The sequence below is a fragment of the Myotis brandtii genome, unplaced genomic scaffold, assembly GCF_000412655.1.
Source record: "Myotis brandtii unplaced genomic scaffold, ASM41265v1 scaffold8, whole genome shotgun sequence".
Lineage (NCBI taxonomy): Eukaryota > Metazoa > Chordata > Mammalia > Chiroptera > Vespertilionidae > Myotis > Myotis brandtii.
Window position 1 is genome coordinate 8,553,038 of NW_005371219.1, and position 24,670 is coordinate 8,577,707.

Consider the following 24,670-nt stretch of genomic DNA (forward strand, 5'->3'; position numbering starts at 1 on the left):
AATTGCTCTTCCCCTCTCTCGTCAATCCATGTCTATGGTCTTTAAGATAACTTGTTATGTAAAATTATTTATTTATCTAAGATGCACCTACACTGAATTTATCTGAAAATAAAAAAGTCGATATTAAGAAAAAAATTGTAAATGAAAGATTATAAGTGAGGGTTTCGCGTGCCAGCAAAAGTTACTGGCGTGCCATGTTTGGCATGCATGCCAGGGGTTGCCCACCCCTGCTCTAGGGTTTTAGGCGCTTAACCTCTGTGTTGCCCTGCTTTTTGTGAACACGTTGTGTGTATTTTCTGCTGTAAGGTGAGATTGATAACTCTAGTGCCAGTCATGAAAGAGCTTGTATAGGCTTACAAGAGTAATGCTAATATTCGGGTAGGGCAAAAGTAGGTTTATAATTGTATGGAAAATACAATAATTAATAAATAATAATAAAAGAATGAACTCTGTGTTCCACCCACTCACAACAGTAAACCTACTTTCACCCCACCCTGTATGAGGCTGCGACTCATGTGTTTTTCAAGGAACACTATTCTCCCAAACCCTCCAGAGTTCTATAATAAAAGTTTCTGTAAATGACAGTATATTTTAGTTTATTGAAGGCTCTGAGTAGTCCTAAAGCAAAGAAACATGTAACTCTTTTTAACTCATTATTTCCCATATTTAACCATAGAGCCCCCTTTTTTCACATAACATTTATTAATATCACATGGAATATTTAATGCTCTATAGAAAGTTTCTGTAGAACACATGGTTAGGTCTAGAAACAGACATTATTTGAAGTGATTTTAATGCATCTAGTTGCTTTGGGGTCCTTAATTTGATTTATATTTATATTCACTTGCGATAGGTAACATTGTGCATGTTTTAAAAAGTGAGGCTTTTTTATGGAATAAATTAATACTTGTTAGTAGTGGAGTTCACATGGCTTTTAAGCATTGTGTATAGTTGGAAAATTGCCTCACCCTAGGATTAATGAAGTATCATAGCAGGGAAATTAACAGGTGAGCAAATATATGTATTTACCTTCATATGTCTTTTGTTTCCTTAGGTCTTATCATGGTTTTGGCTGCAGCCTCTGAATTTGATCCTCAGTATAATAAAGATGCCACAAGCAGACCAACAGATAATATTCTAATACCTCAGGTTAGTCCTATCTCCTACATTCCTTGATAAGCATTTACATATTAAAGTTAATGCTTTTTTTTAGATGTGTATTTTTGAATAATTATTTTATTTACTCTAGCTAATCAGAGAAATTGGCAGCATTAATTTAAAGAAGAATGAAGCTCCACTTACATGTCCATATAGCCTGAAGGCGAGAGTTCTTTTACTGTGTCATCTTGCTAGAATGAAAATTCCTGAGACCCTTGAAGAAGGTATTTGTGATATGTGGATTTAATTAGACTTCATGGTGCACTGTTTTAGTCACTGTTATTTTTTGCTCAATCAAATAATTGCTCAAGGGCTTTTTAAAAAGAAATCGACATGCTACATAATTACTTCACAAATACTTTGAAGGTCTAAGTAAGTCAGATGTTAGAGCAAATGTTAAAATGTGAAAGTGAGAGAATATATGAGAAATGTTTAGTCAGTTGCAGATTATGTAATAATTCCTAATGACTTTTAAAAAAAGGATTTTGTAAGGCTTTGCAGGGAGGGGATGAGAAAACATTGATTTCACAACAAATATCTCAACTCCATTGCTCCACCCACCACTCTCTAGGAGTTGTTACCAAAGAATGGTTAATCTCTAGTTAAAGCTTCATAAATACTTACTTAAAAGAAAGGCAGTAGATTGAGACAGTGGTGTTTCCAGGGCTGTCATAAACTCAAGTGTCGTTTCTTCTTCACTTGTATCATTTCAATAGAAGTTTTTTTTTAAGTATTTTTTTTTATTGATGTCAGAGAGGGAGAGAGAAATAGAAACATCCATGATGAGAGAGAATCACTGATCAGCATGTGCCCTGACCAGGAATCGAACCGTGACCTCATAGGTCGAGGCTCAACCATTGTGCTACACTGGCCGGTCTACTTTAATTTTTTTTGTTACTATGATATGTGTTGCTGTTGTTTTTAAATATATTTTATTGATTTTTTTTTACAGAGAGGAAGGGAGAGGGATAGAGAGTTAGAAACATCTATCAGCTGCCTCCTGCACAACACGAGGGCTCAATTGAAGTTATAAAAGAAAGTTATTCTCAGGGAATAAATGTTCTTTCTGAATGATCCTTTTAAGTCAGTAATACAATCAAATGCCTCTGAAAACAAGGCCAGTTGATGCTCAGTGATTGGTGATAGGATAGTTTGCTTATGATGGCATGAGGGAGCACTATTTAAGCATTGTTATTAGAGTTGCAAGTTAAATAATAATTCTGTTTCTAATATTTTGTACAGATATAAACCATCTCCATTTTTACCAAATACCTAAGAGGTAGGGAACAAAATTTTTTTAGCTTGAGTATTAATCCAATGGATGATCTTAATGGTTAACTATTATATGCAGTACTAGAGGCCCAGTGCATGAAATTCGTGCATAGTAGGGTCCCTAGGCCTGGCCGGCAATCAGGGCCAATCTGTGGGGTGACCGGCGGGATGATTGGGGCCCCCGCTCGCACATGCCTTGGCTGTCCTGGTGCTGCCCCCTTGCTGGCCCTGCCCCCCACCGTTGCCGCTGGTTGGGGCCTGCAGGCTGGGGGTAGCTCCTGTGTTGAGTGTCTGCCCCCTGATGGTCAGTGCACATTATAGTGACCAGTCATTCCGATGGTCATTCTGCCATTCGGTCTATTTGCATATTAGGCTTTTATTATATAGAATAAATGAAAGCATCTCCCCCTCATTTCTCCTCTTCCTCTCTGTACATTTATTCTCAATCTTAGCCTTTGGATTTATCCATAATTCTACTCATAGAAACTTTAATGCACAAGAAGAAAATTCTTAAAGTTCTTAAATATAGTAAGATTAAGCTAAAGATTAATTGGGTAGGGAATTGATTGATAAAGCCTAATACCATAATATTAAAATTTGGCCTTTGAAACATCTAATCTGAGTTTGGGTTTTCTGACTGATTGTGATGATATATTGAGTAGATACTATTAGGTTCAACCTGTAAAATTCTGAGGTCATGGGCAATATTTGTAGGGTACCTTAAATTTGTATTAGTCTTGGACTATAGGTGATAAAGATGTTTTAATTATAAAGATAGAATGATTTGTCAGGTTTTTCATTGTTTTGCAGATCAGCAATTTATGCTGAAAAAATGCCCTGCCCTACTTCAAGAAATGGTTAATGTAATCTGCCAACTAATAATAATGGCTCGGAGCCGTGAAGGTGAGGAGGAGATGTAATTAATTATGTCATACTTTTCCTTGCAAGCATATGTAGATTACTCTTCATAGTTTTAAGATTTATGGGTACTTACCGTAATTCTGTCTATAAATTGAATCAGCTTTCTCACATTTATTTATGGTTTTTCTTATTTTTTTCCTTATGTTTTCCACCATGTAAGTGTTTATCACAACTTATGTTTTAATTTTATTTTTTTCATGTTTTATTATTATTTGAAAGATTTAAAATATCCTTTTCTTCTGATTTTGTTGGAGTTGGGTTATTCTGTATTTTAACAATGAGTTTAAAATAATTCTTTAAGTGATGTAATGATGATTCCTCTGATATGTAGTGCTTTTTTTGCATGAGGAAAAAAAGAATGAGGGAGTTTGTGGTCTGTAATGGAAAGGGAGAGAGAGGCCCTTAAAAAAGGAGGCAGTGGTTGTTGTTTGTTAATATGGATGATGTCAGTTATTGGCATGCTGTTAGTATGTTCTTGATACTGATAATTTCTGATAACTTGCTGTTTTTGGAGGTAATACGAAGAATTTTTCTATTAAATCAATGGTTGTTGCTGGATAATATACATTTAACCAAGTGTGTGTGTGTGTGTGTGTGTGTGTGTGTGTGTGTGTGTGTGTGTAGTATTTTATCCAGTAACTTTTAAAGGAAAATCAACACTAAGATTTTAAAATTTGAGGGGTTCGGGATAGTGAATCTTAGTTTGTCATGCATTGTATACTCCTCAACATGTAGAAAGTCCAGCTCTGTCTTTTCTTTTCCTCCTATTCTTTCTAAGAAAGGGAGTTTCGTGCTCCAAGTTTGGCATCCCTAGAAAACTGCATGAAGCTTTCTCAGATGGCGGTGCAAGGCCTTCAGCAGTTCAAGTCTCCCCTTCTGCAGCTCCCTCACATTGAAGAGGACAATCTTAGAAGGGTTTCTAATCATAAAAAGGTAATTCTTTGCTACTTTAAAATTGGTTTTAAGCAGTTTGTCATGTCACTTAAAGATAACATGAATGAAAGTTTTCTAGAAATTGTTACTATGAATTACTTAGATTTAAAATATCTTAAACATTCTGAAACTCCCTCAAGTGGTTCTGTCAGGTAGCTGTTTAATATCTTACTACTGTAAGTGATTTTAGTACGGGGTCAGTGCATTTTTAGCAGTTAACACTTTGTTCTTTATATTACGTTACTAAAAATAAATGCACTAAGTAAAAATGCACTGTATACTTTGCAATAATTTTATTTGTGGGTTAAATGTTGGGCAGTGGTTTATTAGTTTAGAGTGAAGAGAATAAGTGTTCAAAATAAGTAGATTAGCCCTAACTGGTTTGGCTCAGTGGATAGAGTGTCGGTCTGTGGACTGAAAAGTCCCAGGTTCAATTCTGGTCAAGGGCATGTACCTTGGTTGCGGGCACATCCCCAGTGGGAAGTATACAGGAGGCAGCTGATCGATGTTTCTCTCTCATCGATGTTTCTAACTGTCTATCCCTCTCCCTTCCTCTCTGTAAAAAATCAATAAAATGTATTAAAAATAAGTAGATCAAATAAAGATAGTGCTTTAAAAATATACACATATATATATTTTAAATACTTTTTTTATTGATTTCAGAGAGGAAGGGAGAGGGAGAGATAGAAACATCAGTGATGAGAGAGAAGCATCGATTGGCTGCCTACTGCACACCCCCTACTGGGTATTGAGCCTACAACCTGGGTATGTGCCCTGACTATGAACTCCTGGTTCATAAGTCAATGTTCAACCACTGAGCCACACCGGCTGGGCAAGATAATTCTTATTTAGAAAACACGGTTTATAGTAAAGACATGATAATGAATCTTAAGATAAATGAAAAACTTGAGGAAACACAAGAAAATACTGAACAAAATCGTAATTTTGTAGATTTTAAACATTAGTTTGTATGCATTAGACAAAGTAGGCAGAAGATGGACATTAGATTGATAGTATATTAAGGTAAAACTAATGTATATTAGAAATTTGCATTAGAGTTCTCCTTTCAAGTAATTGTGTTATTATGCTTATAAGTTCGATCACATTTTAGGTTACAATTGAAGATTTAAGAATCCAAAAGCAGGCATTTCACATACCTCGTGATCTAATCCATGTCTGTGAAAATAAAAATTAGTGACTAGCACTAAACACCTGAAAATTAAAGAACACTCCTAAGTATCCATTTAGATAAGATAGATATTACTGTAATAACAGATAGCTATATTTAGACAATAAAAAAATGAGAATATTCCGTAGGATACAGCTGTACTTGGAGATAAAGTCATATTCTTAGCATTAAAATTGAATAAAGGTCAGAAAACTGAGCACTGAAATGACAGTAGTTCTTGTGTGGGTCAAGATTCTATATGAATACTAATTTTTCCCTATAACTTTTATTTTTTCTAATTAAAAAATATAACCCTGTATTAACTCTGTAATAAATAAATACTAAATTTAAATTTCCTTGGAGAAAAAGGCCATGAAATGCTATAAAGCTGTTATTTGCTGCTTTGAAATATATATAATCTTAACATTTTTCTACAAGTTCTTGGATTGTGTTTTAGTAAACATGCTAATAGTTTTCTTTTATGAAAAGTTTTATGACTTTAGGATTTATTTTCTTTCTTTTTTTAATTCAGTACAAAATTAAGACTATTCAGGATTTGGTGAGTTTAAAAGAAACAGATCGTCAATATCTATTGCACTTCCTAGAAGATGAAAAATATGAAGAGGTTATGGCTGTCCTTGGGAGTTTTCCACATATAACTTTGGACATAAAATCACAAGGTAAGTGGGAGGTTTCCTTGTGGAATATTGCTTCCCTTTTGATAGAATGGCTCTTGTTTGCTTGACTCAGGATTCTCCAAACACTTCATTTAATAACATAACTTGTAATTAGACTTACAGAGTCTAATTACCTATTTACCTGTCAGATTTACTGTGATGGAAAATGATGTACACTTAATAGTTTTGAGAACAGAGTCCTACTTTTATTATCCTCATAATGGGAATCAAAGAGTTCCAGATGTAATGAAAGAAACTTAAAATGTATCCATTAGTGTGAAAAACATAGCTGTGTAGTTCAAACATTAATTAAAAACTCCAACTTATTTATGTTCATGAAGCCTTGAAAATTATCATATTCTGTGCCACATTGCACGTGTTTTTCTTGACTTACCTCTGTGTGTGCTTGGAGTGAATTTTATCTACATAATTGCCCTGTTTGTTCCCATTTCAATAGCTGAATAATATCGTGAAATGACCGAAGTAGAGATTATCTGCTTCATTCCTTCATTATGGCATTGTTCTGAGCTTTGACATTTATTAAGCTACTATTGTGCTAACATTCTTGTGGGACCAAGAATACAAACATGCATCAGGAATGGTTTCAGCCTTTAAAGGGCTTATAGTCTAACTAGAGGCCCAGTGCACAAAATTAGTGCACTGGTAGGGTCCCTAGCAGCTACTGGCTCCTGGCTGGGTACTTCCTCCCTTCTCCCGGCTGGCCCCGGACGAACTCCCAGTCAAGGGGACAATTTGCATACTACGCTTTTATTATATAGGATTGGGGATATAGGTCATAAACATAGGATTAAAATAAGGAATCTTGGGCTAAGTGTTAAGTGAATGGCACAGACATTGTGCATTTATTCACTCACAAATATTGAATGACACTACTACTTCTGAGTGCTGGAGAAGCAGTAGTAAGACAAAGATTCTGCCTTATTGAGTTTACATTCTAATTGGAATCGAGATAGAAGGCTCTCAAAGATTGGGTGTTTGAGAAAGGAAGCTAAATTGCAATCTGGTTTCAATTTGGCTGGTGTATAGGATACATGTAGTGAAGACTGGTGCTGCTTTGATGGGGTTGGGGTGTTAGGATTTCCTTGTAGGCCCATGAGTTTTCAAACATTAAACATACAAAGCTTCATTCAGGACCATAATAATTTAATTAGAAGCTATTAATACATCTAGTTTGAGACTGAAGAGATACTCTTTGATAATAATCAAGGGTTGTAAAAAGTACATGCTGCTTTAAAAAAATGAATGTTGGAGAGATTATTTTTTCATCTTCACTCAAGGATATTTTTCCATTGATTTTTAGAGTGAAAGGGAGGGAGGAGTGGGAGATAGAGAGAAACATTGATGTGAGAGAGAGACATGATTGGTTGCCTTCCACATCCACCCTGACCCAGGCCGGGGATCGAGCCTGCAACTGAGGTACATACCCTTAACCAGGAATCAAACCCGTGACCCTTTGTTTCATGGGCCAATGGGAGAGATTCTTTATTAGATGTGTAAGGTAAGATTATTCTGTCTTACTGCAGAACGTTATACTGTGTTTCATTCCATAGTATTTTGTATAGATGATTTATATTTTTACTATGCTATCCAAATGTATAATATGAGTAGTGTAGTTACTGGAAAGAGAGTAGAATTATAGAAGCAGAAAGGGGCATCTGCATGATCCAGTGTTGGAGATGGTGGATCCCTTTTCCCACATTGCTGGAGGAAATATAGAGTAAGCTCTTCTTCACTTTAAAGCAGTGGTTCTCAACCTCCTAATGCCACGACCCTTTAATACAGTTCCTCATGTTGTGGTGACCCCCAACATAAAATTTATTTCGTTGCCACTTTAAAACCGTAATTTTTCTTTTGTTAAGAAATGTAAATATAAATATTTGATGTTGTTACAAATTGAACATAATTAAAGCATAGTGATGATGAATCACAACAATATGTAATTATATATGTGTTTTCCAATGGTCTTGGGCGACCCCTGTGAAAGGGTTGTTTGACCCCCCAAAGGGGTCGCGACCCACAGGTTGAGAACCGCTGCTTTAAAGTGTCAGAAGGCAGGTAGACACTGTTAGAGCTGTTGATTCATGTGCAGTGCTCATGTACATACAGCTTTGCAATCTTGATGAATATGTAGCCCAGATTTTGTTTGAGGTAATGGAGACTTCCAGAAGAAAGGATATTGTACCCTTTTTTGATGCCCAGCCATTGCACTTCACAGCCAGTAATTTAGATAGTAGTTATAGGTTGTTGGAGGCCATTCTTTTCCAACTGGTGGTGTGTCAGTGCAGACTAGAACAGAGTATGCTTATCTAAAGCTGTGTAAAATACACACAACAAATTTAGAAAAACCTGGAGGCAGAAATGCATAGTGAAGAAAACATTTATAGGTAAAATCTGTAGAAAAACAAAACATTTGAATGCAGGATCATGTTTGGTAAGTTATATTAATTTTACTGTTAGTTTATTTTAATGTTATTTTAATATTAAAATTTATTTCATTATTAGACTTTTGGGACTGTGTGTGGCAAACATGGTTTTAAGAAATTAATTGCAGCCCACTGGTATGCTCAGTGGTTGAGCATTGACCTATGAACAAGGAGGTCATGGTTCAATTCCCAGTTAGGGCACATGCTGGGTTGTGGGCTCAATCCCCAGTGTGGGGTGTGCAGGAGGCAGCTGATGGATGATTCTCTCTCACCATTGATGTTTCTATCTCTCCCTCCCCCTTCCTCTCTGAAATCAATAAAAAAATAAATATAAAAGAAATTAATTGCAAAAACATTGCAAAATATAGTTTTAAATATCTTGAAGTTCTTCCCTTAAAAATTAATCCTTTTTATGTGGCATACTAGAGGCCCGGTGCATGATATTCATACATGGGGTAGGGGGGGAGGGGTTTGTGTCTCTCAGCCCAGCCTGCACCTTGTCCAATCTGGGACCCATCGAGGGATGTCCGACTGCCCGTTTAGGCCTCACTGGGATCAGGACTAAACAGGCAGTCGGACATCCCTCTCACAATCCAGGACTGCTGGCTCCCAACCGCTCTCCTGCCTGCTTGCCTGATTGCCCGATTGCCCCTAACCACTTCTACCTGCCAGCCTGATCACCCCCTAACCACTCCCCTGCCAGCCTGATCGACGCCTAACTGCTCTCCTGCCAGCCTGGTCGCCCCCAACTGCCCTCCCCTGCCAGCCCGGTCACCCCTAACTTCCCTCCCCTGCAGGCCTGGTTGCCTTCAACTGCCCTCTCTTTCAGGCCTGGTCCCTCCCAGCTGCCCTCCCCTGCTGGCCTGATCACCCACAACTGCCCTCCCCTGCCGGCCATCTTTGACCACATGGGGGTGGCCATCTTGTGTGTTGGAGTGATGGTCAGTTTGCATATTGCTCTTTTATTAGATAGGATGATACTAGTTTTAGTTTATTCTGATAGGCAGCACTGATCATACAGGTAAAATCTTGTGACTGTAAGGTTTGCACAATTCAATGGAGTAACATAACCCTATTTTTAATATCACTGTGAGAGAAAGCTATGGTATGGTAGTCCTCACATTATACTTTGTTTAAGAAAAACACCTGGGTTTGAAATGTGGCAGTGCCAGTTTAGCCATTATGTGACCTTAGGCATTTTACTTTATTTCTGAACCTTCGTTTCTTCTTTAAAGTAGAAGTAACAATAATCCTTCATAGAGCTAGTTCAAGGGTTTAAATGAGCACATTGCTGAAGGCATCTATTGGAGGGCCTTATACAAAGTAGGCAATCACATTATTTTTTTGAGTAAGTTTAAAATATAACATATTTAAAATACTGAATTATCAACTTCATTTGGGTAGGTTAAGTTTTATTGTTTGCATTGACATAAAGCTTAATTTTTAACTCAAATTTTTTCTTTCATCTTACAGTATTGGATGATGAAGACAGCAACAACATCACAGTAGGATCCCTAGTTACAGTATTGGTTAAATTGACAAGGCAAACAATGGCAGTAAGTAGTCTATTTGTATTTTTATGCTTTAAGTTATGTGTTATGTAACCAATGTCACCCTAATAAATATAAGGGGGGAAAAAGTTATGTATTAAGGTTTTTATATTTAATTTCTCATTTTAAGTTATATATTCTCAGATTAAAACTATTGAATAGCAAAATCTAATTTTGCAAGTTATGTTAGCTGTTTTGAAATTTTAAATTAACTCATAGTTTTTCATATGAGTTTTTACACAAGAAAACTTTGGAAAATAAATTAATTTTTCATGTGATGGTTTAATTCCTTATAAAACATTATAATAACGGTAATGTGGGTATAATTCTTAAATTTTTAAGTGCTATACAGAGTTTACTATTGATTACTGTTGAGAATTTCATCACCTATTCTTTTTCAGTCCATTCTTTAGAGCAGCGATCACCAACCTTTTGGACCTCACGGACCACCAGTAGTCCGCGGACCACCAGTTGGCGACCGCTGCTTTAGAGAATTTACTCCCTTTAAATTTTTTAAATAAAAAATTTAAAAATTATAATGAAAATACACAATTTTAATGTGAAAAATTCAGGCTGTCTGAGAAAAAATTTGGGCACTGCAAAAAGTAAAGGAAGAAGTGAATATTACTTAAAATCCTACCCTTCTGATATTATCAGTTTTGAAGCTCACCCCTTTAGATATCCTAATGCATGACTATCCATAAAGTTAATTTTTTTTTTATAATCCTCACCCCAGGATATTTTTTCCATTGATTTTGAGAGAGAGAGAGAGAGAGACAGGCAGACAGAGAAACAGCAATGTGAGAGAAACACATCAATTGGTTGCCTCCTGCAGGCACCCTGATCAGGGCCAGAGATCAAACCTGCAACCCAGGTACATGCCCTTGACTGGGAATTTAACCTGCTGCCCTTGGTGCTCAGGCCAATGCTCTAACCGCTTAGCACACTGGCCAGGGCTTAAATGATGTTTTTATCACAGATCCCTTCTCTCACTTCTCTCAGGAAACCCCTTGTCCGTCTCCAATGACTAGAATTTAGTCTTGTGTATATCCTTTCATATGTTTCTTCATTGGTTCTATTTGTATTTACTACCTGGACCTTTACAGTGCACATATGTATATACATATATACTGGTATTTTTCTCATTCTTCTTTATTAAATGTGATCATATTAATATGTTTCCGCATCTTGTTTTTCTCAGTTTCTATTACATTTATGTTACTTCCCAAGTTATAACTTTAGTTGTAATTTGTTTTTAATAGGCTATAGTATTTCAACTCAGTTTATTCAACTAATGGTAGATTTTAGCCTGTTCTGCTCTGAGATCTGTGAGCATCTGTAGGAAACATTTGCTGCATTTAAACTCTATGTCTAAAACCTCTGGTAGGAGAATCATCTTTTGTAGTAGGCTATATCAAATCAAAATATGTTGATTTTATAGTAGCAAGTGGTAAGGAAGCATTTGTGTTACAGATTCTGGATGAGAGGTGCCTTCTGGGAGAAGAGGAAACTAAGCTAGTGGTCAGGATTGGTTTTAGAATCCAAATTTATACTACCTACATACTTTGGAATTTCCAGCCTGAGAAATGAACAAAATATCGGCCTTGGGCTGTTGATACCTGGAATAACTGGTAGAAGAGAAAACAGAACTGCTTTGGAGGAAGGGAAAGAATCAAGTATTTATTGTTCAGTTTTTGTGTGAACTGTACCTCAGAGTAATTAAGAATTAAAACCCAGTAATAAATGAAGAAATGAACCAGAGATGATAGAATTAGATAAGAAGTTGGCAAATCTTTCTGTAAAGGTCCAATTAATAAATATTTTTTGTGATATAGCCCATGTAGTCTCTGTAGCAACTACTGAACTCACAAATGGGCATTGTGTTCCAATAAAGTGTTTAAAAAGCAGACCCCTAAATTAGGCAAACAGTTTAGAGCCTAACAATTGTCATTGTTTATACTTGTTAGCTTTAATAATTTCAAGGAATTTATGAAACACAACCCACATCACTTGTCATCTTCTCGTGTAGATTCTTACTGGAATTTAAATGCTAAATGTACTGATTCTAAATGGATTGTATGGTGGATGGATGTCTTTAGGGTATGTGGATTTTCTTGGTGTTCCACTTCTTAGTTATAGACCCAATGAGCAATATCACTGACAATAAAGAATAAACTAATATTTGTCTCATGAAATTTTCATGTTGGAAAATAATGTAATATATTCAAATTTTCATAACATTAAAATAGTCATGTCTAATTACTATTAGAATAAAAGTGAAAATTTAAACTAAAATATTTTTGAGTTTATAATGAGTGTACATATCTTAAGTCATTGCATTTATAAATTTCAGTACAGTGTACTTTTCAAAAAATATTCAGGACAGATGTGAGATATTTCAGAAGGTAATGTTGAAGTATCATTTAGTGATTGCTAATTTTCCTGTTCTCTCCCTCCCTCCACCCCCATTGTCACCAGTTTAAAAACTTACTGATGATATATTTGAAAGATTGTTTTGCTTACCTGAAAGATGAGTGCAGGTTGATAGATTACACTTTTCTTCTTGCTTCCTCTAGGAAGTATTTGAAAAGGAGCAGTCCATCTGTGCTGCAGAGGAACAGCCAGCAGAAGATGTGGTAAAAACTTGAGTTTTCTTACAGTTCTTTCCTGGTGATAGGAATGCTTTGTTTCGTTTTCTGACTGATTTACATTTCTGTGGAAGAATCATTCAGTTTATGAAAACGTTTACTTTAGCCATTCCCATTTAAAAATTACCATGACTCCCAAATGAAACTATTGCTATAATTTCTGAGTGTGTATGTGATTTACAGCAAGGCGATACTAACAAGAACAGGACAAAAGGAGGATGGCAACAGAAGAGTAAAGGACCCAAGAAAACCACTAAATCAAAAAAAAAGAAAACTGTAAAAAAAAAACCTATACCTATTCCCTTATCACAATCAAAGCAACAGAAACAAAAGCAAGCAAATGGAGTCATTGGGAATGTAAGTTTATTATTGTTATTATATAATTATCTTTATTGAGGTATAACATACACTAAAATGTTCAAATCTTATGTGTGCAGCTCCTGAAATTTTACATATGTATGTACTCATGATACCCAGATCCAGATATAAAACCTTACCACCATCCTAGAAAGCTCCCGTGTGCCCATTTTCAATCAATGACCCTTCCACCCACCTTTGTACTCTCCCCCTATTCTATTATTACCATAGATGAGTTTTGCCTGTTCTTAAACTTCATGTAAGTGGACTTATGTTTGGTTGCTTTGATTTAACATCATATTTGTGATACTCTATTGTATATAGCAGTAGTTCATTCTTGTGTGTGTGTGTGTGTGTGTGTGTGTGTGTGTGTATGTGTGTGTTATTCCATTGCATGGATATACTACAATTTCTCTCTTCTGTAGTTGGTGGACATGTGGATTGTTTCTAGTATTTGCCAATTATGAATAAAGGTGCTATGCTTATTCTTGTACATTTCATTTTGTGGACATTCATTTTTCTTGGATAGGTACCTAGCAGTGGAATTACTGGGTCATAAAATTGGTGTGTGTTTTAACTCATTGAAAGAATCTGTCTTCCAAAGTTGTACCATTTTATGCTCCTGCCAGCAAATAATGAGTCCATTTGTTCCACATCCTCACCAGTATTTGGTTTTACCAATCTTTTTTTTTATTTTAACCACCTGTGGTAGATCTGTTGCAGTATCCCTGTGTGTGGTTTTTATTTGTATTTGCCAGATTAATGATGTTGAGCACCTGTTCATATGCTTACTGGTCATTTTGGATATCCTCTTTTTCTATTGGGTTGTTTGTCTTCTTATGGAATTGTAGGATTCCTGTATATATTCTAGATATTAGTCCTTTTTTACTCTTCATGGTAGCTTTTGGTGGGTCTTAATTTTAATGAAGTCTATTTCATCAGTCTTTTATGATTAGTTCTTTTGTGTCCTGTTTAAGACATTTCTGGCTATCCCAAGAACATGAAGATATTTTTGTTCTCTTTTAGAAGTATTATTATTTTACTTGTTATATTTAGCACTGTGATACATCTTGAATTAATTTTTGTGAGTAGTGTGAGATAGGGATTATGGACCAGTTATTCTAGCATCATCTGTTAAAAGGATCATCCTTTCTTGTCTGAATTGCAATGGTGATTTGTTTTAAAACAAATGGTTATAACAGTTTATGTGCAGATCTGTTTATGGACTCTTAAATCATTTCATTAGTTATTTGTCTATTCTTGTGCCAGTGCCACACTATCAATTAATTAATTATGGTGGTTTTATGTTGTCTTGAAATATGGTAGTGTAAGTCCTCAAACTCTTCACTTCTTCAAAATGTTCTTGACTACCATATTTAGATCCTTTGCATTTCCAGCTAAAACAATTTTCACCAAAAAAAAGAAAAAATTGTTTTAGTTGGAAATGCAAAGGATCTAAATATGGTAGTCAAGAACATTTTGAAGAAGTGAAGAGTTTGAGGACTTACACTACCATATTTCAAGACAACATAAAACCACCATAATTAATTAATTGATAGTGTGGCATTGGCATAGAACAGTCATAGAGAACATGGCCCTGCCAGCAACTGGATTTCAGACTTCTAACCCCCAGAGCTGTAAGACAATAAACTTCTGCTGGTTTAAGCTACCAAAAAAAAAAAAAAAAAAAAAAATATTTAATTGTTGATGTATAGAAATAGTTATTTTCTAAATATTGACCTTATATCAAAGAGTTTTGATGAATTGACAGTAATTCTCACCATTTGTAGATGTTTTTAAAAAGATTTTCTATGTACACAATTATGCCATCTGGAAATAACAGTTTAGCTTTTTTTTTCTTTTTAAATCTGTATGCTCTTCCTTTTTCTGTTAACATACTGGCTAGAACTTTCAGTGTAATGTGGATTAGAAGTGAAGATGGTTATCCATGTCTTATTGATCTCGGGGAGAAAGCAAACATTATTTCATATTAAATGTGATGTTAGCTCTAGAGTTTTTGTAGACATCCTTTATCATTTTAAGAAAGTGTTCCCCTCTCTTTCCATGCTGAGAATTTTTATGAACAGATACTGAATTGTATTAAATGCTTTTTAAACTCCATCTAATGAGACAATTTTATGATTTTTTTCCTTTCTGTTAATATGGTGAATTATATTGATGTGTTAAAAAATTTTAAACCATCATTGCATTACTGGAACAAATCTCATTTGTCATAACATAGTATCCTTTTTTAATATTTATCTGGATTTGATAATATTTGTTTAGGATTTCTAAATCTGTTTTTATGAAAAAATATTGGTTTATCATTCTCCTTTCTTGTAATATCCTTCACATGTTTTGTATTGGGTTTACCTCATTAAACAAGTTAGGAAGTAGTTTATCTTTCTTTTTCCTGGAAGAGTATATGTAAGATTGGATTTGTTTCTTTCTTATTTGGAAGAATTATCTAGAGAAGCCATCTGGGTTTAGTTATAGAGTTCTTATCCTCAAAATATTCTACTTTTTTCTTATATCAATTTTCAAAATTGTGTTTTTCAAGGAATTTGTCCATTTCTTCTTGAGTTATCAACTTTATTGACATAAAGCTAATAATAATATCCTTAATTTTTAATGTCTTTTGGATCTGTAGTTATGTCTCTTATTCCTAATGTTGGTAATTTGTATTTTTTATCTGTTTTCCCTCTGGTCAGTTAGTCTTGCCTAATAATGCCTATCAATTTTATTTATTTACTATTATTTTAAAGAGAACTTTGGTTTTCTTTCTGAAAAATACAAAATTATCACTGTGATATATTGCCAACTCTCATTTATCTGTATTTGAATTATTCATGTTATGGATTATCCAAGGAAAATTTTTTTGTCTTTCTTTTTTAAAAAAACTTTTATTATTGAAAGTATTACACATATCCCCTGTAGTTTCCCATTGACCCCTTCTAGCATGCCCCCGCTTCCCACTTATCAATTTTATTAATATTTTCAAAGAACTAACTTGGTTTTGTTTTGGTTTCCCTTCTGTATATCTGCTTCCTCTTTAATTGATTTCTGATCTGTTTTATTTCTACTTTTTTTTTGCGTTTAATTTTGCTGTTCTTTTTTTTGCTTCTTGAAATAGACTAGTAAGTATTTTGTTTGGGATATTAGCTTTCCTTACCGCATTATACTCTATCAGTTATAGAAGATAATATTGAACTATCAAAACAGTACTTTTCTATAAACTTCCTATTTTCCCTCTTCAAATAAATATATTGCATAATATATGTTTTTGAAGTATGAGCCATCTTAGCCATTGTGGTAGTATACTTTGCAAATAGGAATAAAATATTTTTATTTTACAAAGTATGAAAAATGAATAAAATTACCAACAATAGACAGATAAGCCAAATGTTAAAGCCTTTCAGCCTGACTCCCACATATTTATAAATAAGAATGTTTATAATTCTCTAAAATTCTACAGAAGTAGTGAAATTGTGATTTGAGCTATATTAAATAAGTGACATTCAGGGACTCAGAGTCATATAGTCATTGAGACACTCAGGACCTTTGTGTTTGCTTTTTCCTTTTAGGAAGCTGCAGTAAAGGAAGATGAAGAAGAAGTTTCTGACAAAGGCAGTGATTCTGAAGAAGAAGAAAATAGAGACTCCCAGAGTGAAAAAGAGGATGGTAGTGACAGAGACTCCGATAGAGAGCAAGATGAAAAACAAAACAAAGATGATGAAGCAGTAAGACTTAGGGGTTTAAATAATTGGAATTATAACTCTGATAATAATTTTGGTTTTTGTTATTGTTTATTTGCTTGTTTCTTTGCTTGTCAGTTTGCTTCCATTATATTTTATAATCCTGTATTGTTTTTTAGGAATATATTTGAGGAATAGTGGTCAGAATTATAAAGAAAATAGTTTCTAACAAGGATTGGAAATGCTAATTTTCTTGCTATTTTTCAAAATATTTTTATTGATTTCAGAGAGAGGGATAGATAAAAACATCTTGGCTGCCTCCTGCACACCCTCTACTGGGGATTGAGCTTGCAACCCAGGCATGTGCCCTGACCGGGAATAGAACCAGTGACCTTCTGTGGGACGATGCTCAACCAACTGAGCAACACCAGCTGGCTAATTTTCTTAAAGTTTAGATTGCTAAGTAGATTAGGATCCGGGTCTGAGGTGACGTCAGTTCAGTCTCTTAAAGCAGTTTTCAGTTCTAGAGATGACTGGAAGTATGAGTAAAGAAAAGTGGGTTATGAAATAGGTAGCAGTTTACTGGGAAGAGTCTCTCAGAAGTTCAATGTAGTGGTTAGGGTAAAGAAACATTACTGTGAACTCTAATGTCAAGAGGTTGGTTAAGGGAAATGCTAACATTTATAGAAAGCCACCTTATTTCAAGAGGTATATTAGACATTAAGAAAAGAGGAGTTTCTTAATAAGATTGTGAAGTTATAGAGAATAGAAAAGAAATCTCATGGCATGGCATTAAGTTGCACATGATTTATGGGAGGACAATAGAAAAGAATATTTGGTGGACAAATAATGGTCATTACAAATTCCCTGTAAATGATCTCTAATTGATCAACTGTTTTCTTTATGTTTGTGTTGTTCTTTTTGACTGAGCCATTTATCTAAAATAAGTGGTTTAGGAGAGAAAAAGAGATTCCCCGAATAATCTCTGAGGCAAAAGCAGAGTTGAAAAAAGAGGAAAAGGTAAAGGGCAAGGATGAAAGTAAAGGAAATAATGTACCTGCTCTTGGGACTGGTGGGAAAAAATAAGGATGATTGTTTTTAAAAAATATATATTTTTATTGATTTCAGAGAGGAAGGGAGAGAGAGAGAGAGAAACAGAGACATTAATGATGAGAGAACCATTGATCGGCTGCCTCCCGCATGCCCCCCACTGGTGACCAAACCCTCAACCCAAGCATGTGCCCCGACCGGGAATCAAACCATGACCCCTAGTTCACAGGTCGACACTCAACCACTGAGCCACGCAGGCTGGGCCATACCTTGGGAATTAAGCTGATAGTCAGAAAATTAAAACCTACCAAATTATCCCCAGCCTTGCTTTGAGAAAGAGTTTACATATTCCTTTCTGAGTCTATTAGGGTTAGAAGAGTAGATTCTTAGGATTCAAGTCTCTTCAGATGACCAAAAATACATTCATTCAATTGACAAAAATTATACAAATAACAAATAATTATTCATTATCTGTCATATTCCAAGCACTGCATTAGATGACAGGAGGGCAAAGCCAAATGTGAAACAGTTTCTGCCCTTGAATGATAGTAGGGTAGTGGGCAAGGCGGTAAACAAAACATTAGAGTACAAAAGAATGTGCACATTTAGAGCAGGGTGCAGTTATAGCACCAAGGAGAGAGCAGAGGGAAATTGGTGGAATTTAGGGACTTATACTTCAGGCTTTAGATCAGCGATTCTCAACCTGTGGGTCGAGACCCCTTTGGGGATCGAACGACCCTTTCACAGGGGTCGCCTAAGACCATCGGAAAACACATATATAATTACATATTGTTTTTGTGATTCATCACTATGCTTTAATTATGTTCAATTTGTAACAATGAAAATACATCCTGCATATCATATATTTACATTACAATTCATAACAGTAGCAAAATTACAGTTATGAAGTAGCAACGAAAATAATTTTATGGTTGGGGGTCACCACAACATGAGGAACTGTATTAAAGGGTTGTGGCATTAGGAAGGTTGAGAACCACTGCTTTAGATGCTCCTGAAAGAATAATGAGTAGGAATTTGTCAGGTAGAGAAAGAGGAAAACAAAAATGGAAACAGGGTTTAGGAGAAGTGAAATAGCTTTGTGAGTTCAGAGAAGTCTAGGTAGTTTGAAATGACTGTAGTAAAGAGTGCAAGGAGGAAGGCAGTGATTGGAGACTGGAGAGATGGACCAGGTCAGATTGTGAATGGAATTGTGGTCATGCTAAACGGGTTAGATTTGATTCATGAAAAGTAGTGTAAGTTTTGAGTAGGGACATGATCAGATTGGTGGGACTGAACTTAGCAGTAGTTAGCATTTTCAGGAATAATCCTATATAATAAAAGGCTAATATGCAAATTGTTCCCTCAACCAGGAGTTAAACTAGGGGGCGAGGCCGGCTGGCCAACTGCCTGTGGCCCCTCTCACCGGACAGCCTGGGCCGATCTCAGCCTGACTGGGGCGGGCTGGCCGGACCCCACCTGTGCATGAATTTGTGCCCCGGGCTTCTAGTATAGATTAAGATGGAAGCTCCTCAAAATGATTGAAAACATACTTGATTTCATTTAATTTTTATTTTACTAGGAGTGGCAAGAATTACAACAAAGTATACAGCGAAAGGAAAGAGCTCTACTGGAAACCAAATCAAAGATAACACATCCTGTTTATAGTCTTTACTTTCCCGAGGTGAGTTACACATGGCCTAGTGTTTTCCTTATTCCATTCACTTTCTCTTCATATATTCTCAGTTGCCATTTATCCTTTTGTGGTGGGTACTGGCTCAGATGTGCTAAATGCAGTCTGTTCTTGATAGGCCTCATTTCTGAAGCATATATTTCTTTTTTTAAGGTATGTTTTTATTTATTATAGAGAGAGAAAGGGAGAGGGAGAGAGAGATAGAAACATTAATGATGAGAGAGAATCATCGATCGGCCGCCTCCTGCACACCTCCTATTGGAGATCAAGCCCAGACCCCAGGCATGTGCCCTGATAGGGTATTGAACCATGAAGGATATATCTCTATATGAATTATGTGTTTAAAAAGAGGATTGTTAACTTTTTAAGAATTTTTGTGGTTCTCTGTGCGTGTGTGCAGATTACTAAGGGTTGTGTTTTATGATTTCTCATTAGCAGTTCAGGCAGCTACTCATACAGATGCATATTTTGGCTCTAGCTAGGTGGCTATTGTGAATCTTTCACTTCTGTCAAGTTTTAAATAGGATGAAAGTTCTTAAACTTTTCCCATGGGCTTTCTTTGTGAGTCCTGTACTGGCATCCTAGAGCTACTAAACTTGCTGTGGTCCCAGTAATTGCCTCAGACTTTGGCAGTTGTGGGACCAGCTAAAGGTCAGTAATTGTGAGCGTGGCTGAGCCTCTGGCTCAGGTCAGGTCATTGCAATGCTGCTTGGTCCCTTGTCCTTGTTTACTTTGTGCTTGTGGGCTGCTCAATTTTTGATCTCCTTGATAGGCTATATATGTCTTTCAAATGAATGGGATTTGCTTGACATTTCACTTCTGTGGATGATTCTGTCTGTGGCTAGAGGTTAAGAACTAGTTGCCTCAGTTCAGGGAAGCTGTTCTGCAGATTGCCTCACAGCTTTGCCATAGAACCTATGTTTACCACTCATGTTTGGCAGGTGATTTCATGTATAACTCTGCTTTCTGCTCTGTCAATGCAGAGTTGCTGGGAGCTGCTGAGAGCAAATTCCTAAGTAATTTGGCTTTCCTAATAATTAATGAGTCGCTCTGACAGACTTTTGTTGTGACTTGGTGAGACGTCAGCCCAGGATTCCATCTTAATGCACACGCTGATCCATGGCATGTCCTGAACATTAGCCCATCTGTTAGGGGCATTTTTCCCATTGCATTGGTCGTCTGCCAACCACAGGGCTCCTGAAATCAAGCAAATAAGTTCACTCAGTGATTTATTTTTAAAAGTGCCATGGGATTCTTTAAGCTGCATAATTTTTATCCTTGTAACAGTTTCATTTTAGACCATGCTTAGTTAACAGGCAAAATATTCATTCACTTTCTTAGAACATTTTAGCAGTAAAAATACCTTTTCCCAATATAATCTGCATCTGCATGTTAAGCATCTCAAAGTACCATTTATCAGATACTATTTATTTAGGACTTTTCTAATGTTTACCTGTCTACTTCCCAAGTATCTACGCAACTACCCTAACTACCACACTACCCACTTAAAGATTTATATTAATAATTGACTTTCATGTTATTGAAACTCATTTACTATATTTATATTTAATATGTTAAGAATGGTTGGGAATCATACACAACAGAAAAACAATTTTGTTTAACGTACAAATAACTCTGGGTAGAGCATCTTTTCCACTTTCACCATGTGCATCAGAGTTTAGGCACAGGTGCCATGCCACAGATTGATATTCCCATGCTTCTTAATAAATATTCTGGAATGAGTCTCGTTTTAATAAGTAGCCTGGGAGAAGGGAGGGAGAGGCATTCTCCAAGTGGAGAAGTAAAGAAGAAATGCATGTTCTTGAACATATCTCTGTGCTTCCTATGTTACATGCATGTTCTGACTGTGAAATGTCACAACTACCTAAATAACAGAGGCCTTTACCTCACTTCACTAATAATCATAACTTATTTATTGCTATCTTTATGCTAGACATTCTAACATATTTTACTTGTATGATCTCAGTTCATCTTTACTACACAGCCTGAGGTAGGCACTCATCATTGAACAGAAGAGAAAAGCAATGGTTAGAGGAATGAAATAATCCAGGCCTGTGTGGCTTTAAAACATAATTGGCAAACTGCAGCATGCAGACAGATCTGCTTCCCTCCCGCTCTTGTGAATGAAGTTTTATTGTAAATGTTTTACTGGAACACAGCCACATTCATTCTTGTCCTGCTACAATGGCAGAGTTGAGTAGTTAAAACAGACTCTATGGCCCACAAAGCCCAGGTATTAATACTCCACTTTCAGGCAATTATGTTTTTACCCACTTTGTGTGTGCAAAACACACAGATAAACTTATATAGATACACATATCCTGTTGTGGTCGTCCTAACCCTCAGGTTAAGCTGAGGTTGGGCTAATCATGTAACATGTACTTGTGATTTATTTATTCTGCTTATTAATGTTGTATTACTTTTTTAAAATTGCTTTTAAGTCATTTAAACAAAAGAGCTTTTAATTTTAATGCCTCACGGTTAAAATAAAATGGGAAGTGCAAGTGATTTTAGCTTAAACACAAACATTTTTCCTATGAAACTTCAGTAAAAAGTTATTTTTTTAACCTTTTGATGATTATTTAGAATAGTCTGTTGTTGTTTTGGTTAAGTATTTAGAATATTCTAGAGTTAATTTTATTGTTGGCTCCAAAACATTTTTTAAGCTATTTTATAAAGATATCTGTCCTAAGCAGATGACTAAACAACCACTGATGTACTGTAATGTAGTGATGGTAACAAGCAGACTGGAGTTCAGTGCTTCCAGGCTGCTTCGTCATCTGTTTGTTTGTTTTTTAGTTTTTCTGTCTCTGTTGGTTCTCCCTGATGTCCCTGCTGTGCTTTCTGGTGACAGGTGTTTTTGTTTTGTTTTTAACCAGCTCCTTTTCTGTTTCTAATCTTTTATGAAGTACACCTAAAAATGCTGAACTTATTAATATAAAAATCATGTGCAGTGAAAGGTATAGGCTCTTAGATTTCAAGATGGTCTCTTATGAGTAATGTGTTTCAATTTATTGATTTCTCATTTGGTTGCCCAAGTCTCTTCCACTCCTACTTTCTGGCTTTTGCTTATTACTAGCTGAGATTACTAAGATTATTTGCTAGATGCTATTGTAATAGTTTATACTGTTTTCTTTTTTTTAGAATATCTTCTTTTTTAGTTTTCTTAAGGTTAATCAGGGGTTTTTAATACAGAGGCCCATTGATAGGGCCTAAGGGGCCATTGGAAACCCCCAAGTTCGATACAAAATTCTTTTGGAGAGCAGATCTACAAATGGATAAGAAAAATTTATTTGTTCAGTAAATATTTCTTATACATCTATTTTGTACAGTACAGCAGTGACTAAAACAAGGATAATACCTCTTAATTGAAACAAGGCAAAACTGTTTCTCTAGTTCTTTCTGATGATTTATACTCTTTTTTTCGTTTGCAGGAAAAACAAGAATGGTGGTGGCTTTATATTGCAGATAGGAAGGAGCAGACACTAATATCTATGCCATATCATGTGTGTACACTGAAAGATACAGAAGAGGTAACGGTCCAACAATAGTATTTTAGTTTTTACAAATGTACAGCATCTCATCATCATGCTGCTTCATAAAATTTGTTTTTAGAAAACAGTTTATCATATTTGGCTTATTGCATTTTAAGACATTTTAAACTATTCTCTGATGTCTCCTGGGAGAGGTCATTTAAAATTTATAAAGTTTGAATGGCTAAGGTAGGCAACTTGGTCAGTCTTTGGAAAAACGTGTTTTCAACTTATTTTTGGAGATTTTCACCGTGTCTAAGAACATATGCCTTTCCTTCTCTCTAGAATTTCATTGCATTGTACAAAAATGTATGGTTAGTGCTAAGTTATATACTTTTCCTAAAAATGTAAGAATGGGTGATTAGATTTTTAGTGTGGAATTTTTGATTATGTGGCATTGGCCACTGTTGTGATGAACATATTTTACCCCTTGGGAACACTTTTCTTCTTTATTCTTGATTTTTTTTTTTTACTCCTCACCCAAGGAGGGAGGATATTTTTTCCATTGCTTTTTAGAGAGTAGAAGGGAGGGCAGAGGGGGATAGAGAGAGGAGAGAGTAACATCGATGTGAGAGAGACACATCGATTGGTTGCGTCCTGCACACACCTTGACTGGGGTCTGGGATTGAACCTGCAACTCAGGTATGTGCCCTTGACTGGGAATCAAACCTGGGACCCTTTAGTGCATGGGCTGAAGCTCTAACCACTGAACCACGTGAGCTAGGGCTAGTTTTGTTTTTAAATTCAGGATCCAATCAAGGATCACGTATTACATTTGGTTGCCATTCTTCTTTAGAACACTTCCTTGGCCTTTTTCTCTTTCAATTTTTCATGCCATTGATATTTTTGAAGGGTCTAGGCAAGGCATTTTGTAGAATATTCCTTTGTTTGAATTTGTCTCATTAGTTACTCATGGTTGTATTCATCTTAAATATTTTTGGCCAAAATACGACGCAGATGCTGTAACCTTAGTGCATTACATCAAGGGCATAAATGTAACAGTTCTTCCCATATTGCTGATATTATGGTTGATCATTTAGTTAAAGCTTTTCTCTCTTGTGAAAGCTATTTTTTTCCCCTAACCTGGGGAGGCGGGGGAGGTGATACTTGGGTACCATGTGACTATCCTGTTCTTCAACAATCTCTTAGCCACTCATTTTAGCATACATTGATGATTCTTGCCTGCATCAATTTTTACTCTGCTGGTTGTATTCAGTGTAGTTTTAATGCGTGAATCTGAAGATTGAAAATCAGGGTGTTTGAATTGTATTTCATTTTGTATCTGTTTGTGACTATTCTTTTTTGTCAGGTTATTGGTCTTTTAATTGGTTTTAGATTTTTTTTTAATGTTAAGAAAAAGCCCTTTGTTATATGTATAGCAAATGTTTCTCCCCAGTTTGTTTTACTATTACGATTGTTTTTACCAAGCAAAATTATACATATTTGCTTATCCATTTATTTATTTGGAGTTTTTTAATAATGTGATTAAGTAAGTTTTCTTTTATGATTTTTAGGTTTTTGTATTTTAGTTAGGAAGACCAAACTGTGAGATC

The 24,670-nt window shown here is 35.6% G+C and overlaps 1 protein-coding gene across 1 annotated transcript in view; it reads left to right on the forward strand.

Moving 5' to 3' along the window:
• The window catches only part of SEC63 (SEC63 homolog, protein translocation regulator), an 81,472-nt gene that overhangs the window by 51,323 nt on the left and 5,479 nt on the right, over positions 1–24,670 (forward strand). The window contains exons 10-20 of the mRNA XM_005883823.2: positions 1,055–1,149; positions 1,250–1,382; positions 3,241–3,333; positions 4,130–4,284; positions 5,985–6,132; positions 10,047–10,129; positions 12,700–12,759; positions 12,955–13,128; positions 16,713–16,868; positions 19,453–19,554; positions 23,019–23,117. Of these exons, the coding sequence (XP_005883885.2) occupies positions 1,055–1,149; positions 1,250–1,382; positions 3,241–3,333; positions 4,130–4,284; positions 5,985–6,132; positions 10,047–10,129; positions 12,700–12,759; positions 12,955–13,128; positions 16,713–16,868; positions 19,453–19,554; positions 23,019–23,117 (1,298 nt within the window). The remainder of the gene's footprint in view (positions 1–1,054; positions 1,150–1,249; positions 1,383–3,240; positions 3,334–4,129; positions 4,285–5,984; positions 6,133–10,046; positions 10,130–12,699; positions 12,760–12,954; positions 13,129–16,712; positions 16,869–19,452; positions 19,555–23,018; positions 23,118–24,670) is intronic.